Raw genomic sequence first — 13563 nt, 5'->3', positions numbered from 1 at the left:
GTGAAGCTCCGGTCAAATTAATCTCATGTTCTGCTGAACCAGCAAAGAATAGGATTTTTGCAGCTATGGTCAAATAAAACAAAAATCTAGGTAGCTGAATGCAGCATTTACAGGATATGGGTGCTCTGCATACAGTTATAATTCCAGCACTGGAAGAGGTGGGGAAATTTTTCAAAAGAGCTTTGTGTATTTGGTGATCAGCGTTTTTGAAATCACAGACTACACAGAGAATTAGGTAAAATTCAGGTTTCTGTTTTGAAATTTTTTGGGAAAAGTACTGATTTAAGTGGAAAACCCAGTATTTTCAATTTTAAGTAAATAAAACAATTGGGAAAAAAATTCAGGTCAGCTGAAATGCTTCACTTTCAGCAATAGTGGTCAAAAATATTAATGGAAAATTTGAGGCCCCGAATCAATGATTATTAGTCTTGCGAAAAGTAAATTCAGGTGGAAAGAAAATGAATATTCTTTTTAACAAATGTTTATATCATTGTTTCTGATTTTTTTTTTATTTTGTCACTTTTGAAACTCAAAATGCAACAAAAGTAACTTACATTTGCCCATATTTTGGGTTTCCTGAATCTGATGGGTTTTTTTTCCCCAACAAAAAAATGCTTCCATTATCTGAGGGCCTCACCTTCCAAGATGGGATTTGCCTCCAGGACCTGTTGCTCAATCCAGGAGTGCTGACCGCTGATTGCTGCCAGGAACTGCAGAATCAGTTTTGTGCTCTCTGTCTTCCCTGCTCCGGATTCACCGCTGCAAAGACAACAGGAACCGAGGTCAGTGAAAGCCTGCTGCATCCCTGCCCGGGTCCCTCTCTCTGTCTCCAAAAGGACTGCTGTCTCTGTGCCTCTTCTGTGAGCACAGGTAGGGTGAGGCCACTACGGATGGGTTTCCAGCATCCTGAGAACTGGTTGTAGGACAAATGGTAGGGCACACTACCAGACAGCTTCTAGGCGAGATCCAGATTTGTTTTACAGCCCATTTGGCCCAACCTGTTGCTTGGGTTTGGGTCTTTCCAGCAAATACCATCATTCAATCAGCAGTGAGAAGGTCATGAAGAACTTTCAGACAGTGTTTTTCCAGCTATGGACAGCAGACCATGACCCTGTGATCCAGGGGCTAGCTGGTCCCCTGGGGCATCTTCACCACCAAAATGCACCACAAAGCAGACTGTGAAATACTGCCTTTTAAGTGGCAGAAAGACACTTTCACAGGTCCCCTAGGCTTGCCCTACCAATGGGCAGGTAGGAGAGGAGAAGATCGTGGGGCAGGAAGCAAGAGTTACTCCTCAAAGCTTTCTCTCCACTGGAAGATAACTGCCGTTACCTTGTGATGGTATGAGAGGAAGAGCTGGGCAGACATCTTTCGGTGTGAGTCTACAGCCTGATATATGAGGGAGCCAATATAAGTAATTGAAATGGACCTTCCTGGTGTTCAGTAACCAGCCCTGGTTCCATGGCCAAATTGCCTCACTTCTGAGGGCTGGCTGGCCACTGTCACACTGCATCACGCCTGACCCTGACTCTCCTCTGATGCTTCTTTAGTGCTGCAAAGTGATCATTATTGCATGGCATTTTAGTCCCATGTACCTGAAATACTGTGCACGGGATGCTCCCAAGTTATGTTTTTATGCAACAAAACTTAGGGCAGGCAGGCGTCGGAGAAAAGTGGTGTCTTGAAAGCACAAAGACTGTCTGAGGGCTCAGAACTTGACAGGATCATGTTGGAGGACTCAGGGAACCAAATCTGGATCATATCACCCTTTGGGACAGATACAGGAATGAACTATACCCATAACTGTGACCAGGGATTTCTTGGTGCCCAAGGTTGATCAGTCCGGAGCAGAGCCATGCACGGAGACACCAGTTCAGCAATGTGAACAACAGGTCCAGTGATCAAGCTTGTCCCTTGCCCTTCCTTGTGCAGAACATATAGATCTTTGCATCTTTGACGTCTATAGGAGTATTGAGTTTAAGTTTAAAAGGGAAGGTTAAAGATAACATGAGATCTATTGGGTTGTAGGGTAAGTATCAAAGGAGCGATAAAACATCTTTACTAGGAACAGTGACCACAGAGACCACCTCTGCACTGGGAATATGTGGATGGAAGATCTAATAGATCATTCAGATTGCCGAGTCTATTTGATAAGCTGTTCCCTCTCAACCAACGCTGAAGGTGCTCAGCATTCATTTTCAGGATATGGCCCATTTGGAAATTCACAAACTCACCTTATAATACAACACTGGTCCTTGTTGTTGCGCTGCATGTTGAAGTAGCAGTTGTCTGCAATTGCGAAGATGTGTGGTGGCATCTCACCAATCTTTTTGTTGGTGTACAGGCGTATCTGCTCAGGTGAGTAGATGGGTAGGAGCTGGTAGGGGTTTACTGCCACCAGTATTGAGCCAGTGTATGTCTGGAGGAGAAGCACATGAAGGTTTATGGGGACAGTGAGATAGAGCTGAGAGGCTTTGGCAGCTTGGATGGAGTGTGGAGGCCAGAAAAATCAAGGCTTTTCAAAAGCTGGATGAAAGATGATGATCAAGTCAAAGATGCTTGCAGGATGGAGCCTGGAGCAAAACTGGAACAGAGGTCCCAAGCTATCTAAATCAATTCATACTCAGCCCTGCTCATGCACAGCATGAATTCAAGCCTTAATTCATATTTTAGATGCTACTCAGTTAAGATTCAGAGTTTCAAGTCAAGCTTATATTTGCAAATAAGAGCCAACACATATCCACACATACCTATTGCGTTGCACAAATTATGAGAAACTAGAGATGAAAGAAATCTGAAGACTGTTGTCATTTCTCAAAGCAGGGCCAGCTGGATCCAAAGCATTCCTGACAGATGTCTGTCTAACCTGTTTTTATAAATCCACAACAGAGCTGCTAAGCCTCCCTCTGCAATACTTTCTTCTCTACCATCTCTGCCTAACCAAACTTCTCCACGCTGCAGTTCAAACCCTGTCCTGTGCACATGGATATGGCCCACCAAGTCCTGACACACCCCCTCTCAGCTACTTCTGAAATTTTGGAAATTTTGGTCCACCCCATGCTCTTTGTGCCACTCAAATGAGCAGAGCTGCTCTGAGCCTTGGGCCGAAAATCCCTTTGTAGTGCCTTGCTGTTTCATTTCTGCCCTTCCGGGAGCCATTTCTCTCAAACCTCTCACCAAAGAGCTCATGACCTTACTCAGGTGCAGCTCTGATGTTAGAAGGTTTGGCCACATCCCAAGCTCAAGGCAGAGAATGAGGATCTCTGCCGACTTCAGCTAACTTTTGTTAGTGTCTATAGCAAGTGACACGGCTCCACCTCAGGCCACCCAAAGGGCATAAGGTGAAGGCTGCTTTCACTCCATGACTTCAAAGGAGCCAAGTCACCCTCTCTAGGTTAACTTTTGGCAGCTAAAGTTGCAAGATTAATCTCACTTTTCTTTCCTGGTGGGACCAGCTGTGAAACTGTCCCACTGCTGTCTATATAGCCTTTTCAGAAAAGGAAAAAAAAATCATTTAAACATAAAAATAATTAATTGTGTGGCCTAAAAACAACAATTAGCCTTTGCCATGAAGCAGCAAAATGGCATGGGCAAGAATGCTTGCAAACTGAGAAGAAAACCTCTCCGTGCTCTGCTAGCTGCTCCTCTTCTTGTGCATATTACAAACTGGCTGATTTCTAGAACAAGTCTGAGCTGTTTTGTAGAGAGCTTTACAGCAAGTGCTGGAGGCCACAATGCCTGTGAAGGACCTTGAAGGCTGAAGAAGAAAGAAAGTAAGATAAGGTTGGCTGAACGCCTGGAAGAAAAATGGGATATGAAGCAAGGCTGGAGCGGATGCGCGATTGAACATGAAACTGACAGAGATAAGAAAGAAGAGAGAAAAAAAATGCAAGAAGTTCAGTGCGTTGTAGCTTAGTAATTAACCAATTATATGTAGACAAGAAGTGTGTGAATATTATTGATTAACCAATGATATTTTAGTATGTTGCACGTGAACAGCGAACGAGGATATGTAAGCGTGGGCTTTGGACTAATAAAAGGTCTTCTGGTTGGATTCAGGAGTCTGTGTCTTCATCTCCTCACTGTTTCTCGTTTGTGTGGGCAGCAAGAAACCTAACACTGCTGGTGAGAGGAGTGGAAAGGGAGACTTGGAGATGGAATCCCTAGGCTGAGTTTCTCCCACCAGGCCCAGTATTCCTCAATCTTGATGGAAAGGGCTTGAGTAGAGCAAGATCATTTGTTTGCCAGCAGCTACAGAACACTTGCCACCAGCTCAGGCTTCCTGAAAGGCAGCCAGTAGGTGGCAACTGTGTGCTATGGTAGGGATGCTGAAAGCCCTTAAGGACTTCTCACTTTCTAGCTTCATGGCCAACACCAGGGAGCAACTTTCTGCTCGCTCCCCAGTGAGGTTTGACTTTACAGTGATAACTGAGAAAGGACACAATAGCCTTCCCTGTAATAGGGGGTTACGTGCCAGTAAAGGAAAAAAAAAGTTCTTTAAGCTCAAGAAGAAAGTTGTCAGAAATCCAAAGGGTAGAAATTGGCTGTGAAATCATGTAGGCTGGATGTTAGAAGAAGGTGACATTGAAAAAAGGGAGCCGAGAAGTCCCAGAGCAGCCTTCAACAGGGACAGAGCAGGTAAGCTTAGTGCTTAGGAGAAGGAAGGAGCTCAATTTCTGAATGGGTTTGTGTCACCAAGATTCTCAAAGCATCCCCAAACTCCTTCCAGTTCTGAGCAAGATACTTGGAAGACTGTTTTCCTCTTCATACTTACTACCAGGTTGATTTTAGGGACATTTCTGATCTTTCTTGTGCCTTTCTCCAAAAAGGCCAACTCTTTGCAGAGATCTCTGAAATCCCTGCATTTCAGTCACACTGGTCTGCCCTGTCCTGAACGCAGCCAGCCAGACCTTTAAAGCAGTTAACCATTAGTTGCAGGAATGCTTTGTGGATGCTCTCACTGACCCTTCCCTTGTGATCCACAAAATACTTTGTCAGCACAAACTCTTGTACTATTGCCTGGTTTTGTAGGTCATTCCTAGTTGATAAATACCATTTGCCCAATTCTTGCAGCTGACGGAATGCAAAACCTTGTCCGCTTTGCTGATGAGGGGCCAAAGGGCACCTCCAAGGAAATACTGTCTCTGGGGTTTCTATTGACGGGTGAGGGCAAAGCCCTTCTGCCTTGGGGAAATAAAGCTTTCCTGATAGTCAGAGGCTCTGCCGTAGCTGGCCACAGGAACCACATCTCAGAGAAAATTCATTACTGCCTACATGACCTACATTTTAATTAGCCCCAAACAAATCCTTTCTGAGCTTGCTTCCCTTGCTACCCAGAACACCACAGCTGACTTCATCTGGATTTTTATGGGGTTAAAGCTCTACCAAATACTACTGCATTTTGGCAGCCCTTCGGGAGCAGCAGCAGGCATTGGTTTTGTCTCCAGATAAACAGATTTAACCTTACTCACGAGTCCAAACTCCCCACCAGACACTCTTACTATTCAGCATAGTTTCTCTTAGTCCATGCAAGACAAACCATGGGCCACAAACCCTTGTTGAAGTTTTTATTATTTTGCTGCAGAAGTTTCTCTCCTTCAAGTTGAGGTCATTATTGAGAAGTACTTACAGCTTTGACCACATTCACGGGTTGGGGACTTTCCAGCTCTGGGAAGGTGTCACAACTTCACCATGAGGGTCAAGCTCTGTGACAAAGTGGCTGATGCTTTTGGCGCATTTGTGAAGCAGCAACAATGATGGTGCAAAGTAAATGAGAATGCCACAATGGTGAACAGAAACAAGTGATCCAGTGGAAGGCATGACAGCGATTGCAAATGACAGTGCCGAGAGTCATACTTACCCTCCCACCGCAGTTTGTCTTACGAGTAAAATATGAGGGAGGAGAAAAAAGAAAATTATATTTTATTAGAGCAGAATTAAACTCTCCACAAAGCTAAGGAGATGAGGAGACAAGAGGGACTGAAGTCCTATGGAAAAAGTCACCCTTTACTCAGCAGGCTCAGAAATCCTTCCAAGCAGTGAAGGTAAAGTCACACTGAGCTTCACTACCTTTAAGGCAGAGCATATTATACCACAGAAAATAAACCTGTCAGAGACTGGGTGTTCCCTAACCACATGGCATCCATGCGGTACCTCAGGTCTGAAAAACTACCACTAATATTTACCACATTCGACACAAATCTACTCCTCTTAGTGCCACCGCTCTTAAAAAATGAGCTCTAAAGTTGAGTACCTGAGCCTCCAAGAACACACATGTAGACAGAGATGGTTTAGGTGCCACTCCATCAAGCTACGCGCTCTATGTCACTTTGAGAGTGTCATTCTGATTTTGAGATGGCTGTAATGGCTGCATTGTGCCCAGGATCATGGGCTGGCATGCGAAAGCCATTAGTGGTATGGAGAAATTAAGGCACAGTAACCTGGAAGCTTTGTGATGCAAATCCCTTTGTGCAATGTGACCATCGCTTATGCAGTAGCTCTGTAGGACACACAGTACTGTCACCATCAGACCCGAATAACTTGTAGAGAAACCACATGGTTGCTGAGTCACTTCAGCCCAAATCACCACCCACGTTCACCTCCAGGTTAGAAGCTGCGCTTTGCATTAGCCCTTATTAGTATGATGCTGCCAAACAATGCTCTGCCCAGTGCTCGTTTGTGTTCATAATCCCCCTGGAAGCCTGTGAATAGCTTGGTGAGGGAGCTCAGAGGCAGAGCTTTCGTGAAAAAGCTGGGTATATTCACAGGCAATCTGATACTGCACAGGTGAAATCTTACCTGAGGACCTCTGTTCACTTAGTGAGGCAATGAGTGCTTGCCTGATGACATAGAGACCCCAGGAGAGAAACATGGACACCACTGAAAACATATCCAACATGATCCCGACTTTCTCAGAGAGCAAAGGAGAGCTGCAGGAATCTATTTGGTACCACTGTGAGGTGCCCACAAACGGAAGGAAAAGGGGGAATGCTCCATGGATAAGTACATGTTCCCTGAATGATCCAATCAGCTACAAATATTGTGCTATCTGTACTTCTTGGTTGGCATTCAGGTTGCTTGAATTTAGTTATCCGCATGACTACTACTTCTAGCCTTGAAGATGGACATGCTCTAAGCTGGAGGAGGTTGGACTGTCGACCTCCAACCTGAACTTTCCTTCCACAACAAACTCTTCTATGATACCCAAGCTTCAGCCAGCTCTAAAGCAGTCACCTCATCCAACAGGCACCTATGTTTGCCCAGCTGAAAGGCAGTGTTGGCTCTGTTGGTTGTATTTGTATCCCTGGTGACAGCCACGGGTGCTTAGTGCACATGGAGACACCACCTCAAGCATGAATTTGGGTGGCTAACTTTTGCTAGTTTATCCTTATAAATGGCTGTGGCTCCCTGAAGCTCCAGGGAGTAACTCAGTTCATCTAATGTATGAATAGTTTTCAGGTCATGCCTATTTCTCTAAACTGACAGTACAGGGGACATAGCCATCATGCATAAATAATAAGGTGTCTGAATGAGAGAGGAATTTGGGGGTCTCTATTCTCCTCCGAGTTTTGGGGATGTATGGGTGCCTTTTCAGCAGCCAGGTTGCCTTCCTCTAGGATTGAACTCCATCTCTGAAAGAAGAGATGGCTATCTTCCAGGGTTGGGGGCAGGGAGCTGTCAACCATATGAACAGCCTGCGTAACAGAGTGGTGTGGTCACCACTGCCCAGCTCTAATCCAAAACCATCCTATCAAAATGCACTGGACATCAAGCAGAAACCAGCAGACTTCACAGATAAAATCCTGGGTATGGTCTGTTAGCTTCTGCTACCTGGGAAGTCGGACTGCACTGCAATTCCCTCTGCCCTGAAAATCTAGTAGTCTCTAGAGCCTTTTAAAAATTAGATTACCAGGTGGCTTTGAAAAGGCCTTCAAAGGCACAGCAGGCGCTTACCTGAATGCCCGAAAACTGTAGGATTTGAAAGCAATACAAATTTTCCACATTTGCATAGGCTGTTTGAATACATTACCTAGTGGCAAACACACACATGCTCTGCACTTCTACCTAAGAATGTGCACCAGACCACCCAGCATATAGCACACTGATAAAACCAGTGCACAGACTTGGGTGCTGACTCTTGTCCTGCTGGGGAGGTGGCCTTTGCAATGTTATTGCAAAGAAAAAGATGCAGTTCTGGCTGTCTCCCTGTAAAACCCTCAATTTCTGAATGTCTTGTTGGGTTGGCAAGGGGCTGCACGGGGTCCACTGGGCATGACATGACTGAGCTGAGCCGAGGCAGGACACTGCTCCCCCCAGAGATCAGCTGCTGGGACCCCAGTCAACCCAGAGCTACTAAGTCATAAACACAGGTGGGGAAGGTATTTTAGAGCTGTTCTGGGAATTCCTCACTTCGTTGTTCCCATGCATATTTCATGCAGGCACCTCCTCATCCTTCCTCCACTGTTGCACCTCCAGCAATTGTTGCCTTCACTCACTTGGGTTGAATGAGTTAGTGGTTCAGAGGGAGAAGGCAGAAGGGCCACATCCAGCACACAGTTGTCCAAGGCTTTTGCTTTAGGATTACTACAACACACACATGGCTTGGGTTGAACTGGTTATTGTGCGTGCAGAAAGCTCAGGCACGTTCCCAAAACTTCTACAAGGGCTACACAGTGAGGTGACATGGACTTTGCTCATTACCTAACTCATGGGGTCTTTCACTGAGGCATCCATAAACTCTGTAGTGTGTCCTCTATAGTGCAGAAGCTCCCCACCCCTTTGGCCCAGGTGAAGGTAGAAACCCAGATGCTCAGTTCAATCAGGGTTTCCCCTATGTGGGTTCCCCAGAGCTGAGGAGAGAGGAGGGTGAAATGCAGAGCAAGAGGTGGAGGTGGGGAGGACACTCACATAGATGAGGTGCTCCCGATAGCGGATCAGCAGATTCCTGAGGATTCCTGCCTCGTTCAGGTCACCCAGGCGGATCATGTCCTCCACCCCATGGATGGAGGTGGGGTGCATGGGTTTGATGTGGCTGGCATTCTGTGGGGAAATCCAGTGTTCCTGGGGAGAGAGCAAGGGCAGAGAAAGGTAAGTCACATGAAGTACCACTGGGATGAGACAGAAACAGCCCACCCCAGGCAGAAGGACCAGGAGGAAGAAAATACATGGGGAGAGCATTAGCACCATGGGCCACAGCTTCTATTCCTGGTGCATGGCAGCGACTAATTTGAAATATTCATAGCAGAAGGAAAAGATCTTTTGGTTTAGTGGAGCAGCAAAGAGACATGAGACACGAGTCATCCTGGCAGGAGTATCATCCAGGGCAGCGTGGACATCCAGCACGAGGGGAGTTTTTACAAAACAGCAGATTTGTTCTTCCCTTCACACAACTGTGTTTTCACATCACTGGTTAACCCTCTGCCACAGAATACTGTTCAGCAGAGAAAAGATGACTTAGAAAAGGAGAGGGATGCATAGGGTTGGCAACTTTTATTGACAATGTTGCTTAGACTGATCACTTCTAAAGGGTTTCAAAAGCCACTAGAAACTGGATACAAGGACCCTGCTAAACCAAATCTCTTTCTACCATCCTTGAAGGGAATGACGGCAATCATAACTATCTCAGCCTGGGGGGAAAAAAATGATAGAGAACCTGCTCAGGTCATGCTCTGCTTGTGATAGAGGTGTTTCTGTGAAACAGCCAGAAGCAGAGGTGGGAACCTGAAGGGGAACCATTTTTTGGGACACCCTGTAGGAGGTCAGGAAAGACTGGATAACAGTAGCAGGTCAGGGTGGGTTTGCCCAAAGCACTATCTAAATGTATTTTGGAGGCTTCTATTACCATTGTGCTCAAGAAGCTTCTCAACCTTTTACTCCCAGTACAGCCACAAAAGTAGGGACACATTCAAATAGAAACCTATGGCACAGCTGATTCCCAAGGACATAGGAGAAGTCCGTGACAAAGCCTGGTCTAGCCAGGCCGTAGAGCTGAAGAAGGGTCATCACAACCCTTTGTACGTACATTGCCTTCATCATCCACAACCTGGATCTGTCCAGAGTCACACAGTTTAACCACTGCTCCAATGGGGACATCGAATTCCCGTCCGGTTTTCAGGTCCATCCACACATAATCCCCCTGGAACCGAAGAGAGGACAATTACACTCAGGGCTGCAGAAGGTTCAGCATCCCTTGGGATACAAGTTGCTCATATTTTGTATCCAAATCATTGGTATGAATCAAATCAATTACTTTGCAAACCACAAACCATCCCTTTTTCACAGCTGCTCAGGAAACACCCTGCGAGGTGATAGCAGCAGGGCACGCTCCACATAGCAGGCACCCACTGCACCATGTCTTTGTGCCATGAACTTATGAGTGGTTGTTGGCCACACACTGAATCCAGCAGCAAGCAGGTTGCAGAGCAGAAAAGCCCACTCAGGCAGAGGTTTCCATCTGTGCAATGTACAAAGCTAGGAAGTCGATGCTTAGGAGACAATTTTGAGGTCTGGAAAGCCTTGTCTGGAGGCTTGTGGCACATCCTTTCCTTGCAAATAACCACTATAAAATATATATTGCCCTACCTTGGAGACTGGTGAAAAGGAATGACTAAAGAAGGGTTAAGAACATACCAAAGAGGTTGATATATGTACTTCTTCAGGGGGTCTTCCAGCTACAGCAATTTCTAGGTGGGCTTTTTGCATTAAATACAGTTTTTTCTACTGTGAGCATGTCCAGTTGCTTCCTGAAGCTGTGCAAAGTTTTAGCATCCATAACCTCAAAGGAAGAGTTTAGCTACAAATAGCATGAAAAGCTATTTAGTTACAAATAGCATGAAAAGCTATTTAGCTACAAATAGCATGAAAACGTCCTTTTGCATGTTTCAAATGTTTTACCTCTTTCATTTGAGACCTCTGTGGTTTTGTTTTGGAAAGACACAGCAAGCAGTTGACCCCTATCCACTCACTCCATGTTGCTGGTGATCCTATAGACCTCTGTCAGTCCTGCTGGGCAGGGACTATCTGCTCATCAGCTCTGTGGATATTAAATTACCTGAATGCAAAAAGGCTTTTAAAGAAGCTGTTTTCCTCAGTACAAAAGAAAAACCTCAAAGAACCCCAAACTAAACTCCCAAGCAGACCTACACTGTTTGGAACACAGCAGAATTATTTCCTACCCCTATTCTCGACATGAAGAGGTGCTAAAACTGGGAGCCATCTAGTTAAATTTTTGTCAGGTATGTTTGCATCAAGCAAGTAAATGTACTTTTTCATGCAGCTGAGTTTAATGTTGTGAACTTGCAGCCCCACCTAACACCACATTTCTGGGGGCCAGCTCCACTTGTACCTGTTAAGCACAATGCAAATGCATTACTTGCCTTTGGAATTACGGAAAAACTGCTGGGAGAAGGGAAAGTGAAAAATAGGAGGGATCACTTTGCATGTGCTCTGATATAACCCCTCTCCTGAGCATCCACTATTGACCATTTCTGTGGACAAAGTGCTTATAGATTTGGTTTGACCCAATGAGCTGCTGAACAACCTTCAGCTCCACTCCAGGTGGAGGGGCCGGGAGACATCTAGCAATATAAACCACGATGAAACCTCCATCATCCAAGTCATCGCACACCAGGACTGCGAGGGGTATTAACCTGTGAGTGTCGCAGGGATGTAAAGCTACATCCAGAGACTCGCACGTGGAGAAACACTGCACACGAGGAGTCCCCAGCCATTTTTTGGAAGACTCCACCCTTGGCAGCTGCTTGCTAGGTTTCACCCGGGATATTAACAAAGTCATCCTGCTTCCATGGAGCTGCGAATGCAGCCCCTAGTTGGGGTTTTCTTTTCCTCAGAGGGTTGCGCTACAGCACTGTTGCAAGTATCTTTACCCTGCTCATAAAAATATACTATTCAGACCTTTTTCCCATTAACTGCCTTACCTTCACATCTCATAACTCAGTTAAAAAGGAAAAAAAACCCAAAAAACAACCCAGAAACAGCTAATGAATACAGTAAGTCAAGCATAGATACATTATGAATCCAACTATATTAATATTTATTTCTTAGCTCCTTTGATCCCAGACTCTTAAAGCATTTCAGAGTGTTCAGCACTGTTACCTTTGCTGCAAAGCTGAGCAAATTCATGCACAGGGTGGGTAACTTGATCAAGGTGTCAGCAAGAGAAGAGTTCTGCTGAACAGAAAGCCCTTCTGACACCTCAGCAACTGTTAAAAAATTGCTCTCAATCAAGAAAACAAGAAATGTAATGCTAGTTTTTTTTAAAAAAAAATCTCTATTTTTCAACAGCTGTAAAAGCAGCCTGCTTCATATGTTCTATTACCACACAGCTGAGATAAAAAGGCAGCCTGCTCTACCCGAGGTAAATTGATACTGTACTAGCGCTAAGAGGACTCCTGTGCTGTGCCTGCCTAATGCACAGAGTGCTCATCCTCTCAAAATGCTCTTTCTAAACACATTAAAGTGCAGTTCTTAATACTGTTGAAAAAAGCAAGTCTTATGGGATGGGCTAAGCTGGTAAGCTCAGAAAGGTCTGGGAGGTTAAAAAATAACATCACTTATTAAGAATGCTGACCTATTTCCTCCCTTGACTTTAATCAATTTGATATAAAAGCCATGGAAGTCAGTCACACTCCTTCCGCTGATACAATCGCCTTTGGATCAGCCCAAAAAGCAGCAGAAATATTGGGGATTTCAGGGAAAATCGGGGTGATTCATGCATTTGACAGCTTGGGCAGACTGGCTTATAAGTTGCATAACCTGCCTCATGCCTAGACTGATGTAGTTTATTTTCTAACATGCACAACAGAGTACTGGAGAAGTGAGAAAACCACCAGCCACTTTGCAGCATCAGCATGGTCCAGCTGTTCCTCCTCAACGCAGCTGCTGGGTGCTAGTGCCCTTCCAAACGCTCTGGGGCAGACCCTCAGGACCTCACAAGCTATAGGCAGTGACAACCACACAGGGGTGCAAAAGGAGGAAACACCACGATGGGTGCGCACACACACACAGATCAACACAAGTCATGAAGAGGATCTTTAGGAGGAGCTTCCAAATGCAAAAAGCAAGAAGGTTGCACCACAGGGGAACCGCAGTGCTGGGGGTTGAGCAAAGACTAGTGAAGAAGGTGGGAGAAGCTCACACGAGCAGTATAAGGATCCCAACAAACAGTGAGACCAATTTCAAATTAGCCTGAAAGCTTCCAGCCATGCTCGGAGTGTGGGACCCCCTATCTTACCGCTAAAATGGTCGTGGGCTTCAGGGCCTGGTTGACGTTGCGGAGTAGTGTCCATTTGCCCTGGTCTCTCTCCTGATCTTCCACCACCTCGGGGCATGGCTGAACGAAAACAACTTTCTTCCTCTTCAACATCTCCAAAACCTTGCAGTAGTATTTGTCTCTCTGTCTGCTTTCTACGTGTATTCCACCATGAATGCCAGAGAGCTGGGGACAGCTTTCTTTAGACCTCCAGCGTGACCATGCCTGCTGCTTGCAGGACACCCTCTCACCTGATTCACAATATGGCTCTTGGTAAAGATCTTCTCCTAGCA

The 13563-nt window shown here is 45.5% G+C and overlaps 1 protein-coding gene across 1 annotated transcript in view; it reads right to left on the bottom strand.

The window, feature by feature from the left end:
• MYO7A (myosin VIIA) overlaps positions 1 to 13274 on the bottom strand; it is a 69377-nt gene extending 56103 nt beyond the window's left edge. The window contains 5 exon segments of the mRNA XM_040583456.1: positions 638 to 759; positions 2235 to 2419; positions 8908 to 9060; positions 10022 to 10135; positions 13253 to 13274. Coding sequence (XP_040439390.1) covers positions 638 to 759; positions 2235 to 2419; positions 8908 to 9060; positions 10022 to 10120 — 559 coding nt within the window. The 5' untranslated portion in view covers positions 10121 to 10135; positions 13253 to 13274.
• Between the last annotated feature and the right edge of the window lie 289 nt (positions 13275 to 13563).

The sequence above is a fragment of the Falco naumanni genome, chromosome 2 (assembly GCF_017639655.2).
Source record: "Falco naumanni isolate bFalNau1 chromosome 2, bFalNau1.pat, whole genome shotgun sequence".
Lineage (NCBI taxonomy): Eukaryota > Metazoa > Chordata > Aves > Falconiformes > Falconidae > Falco > Falco naumanni.
Note: the sequence above shows the minus strand (reverse complement) of the source record. Positions and strands in the feature narration are given on the sequence as shown.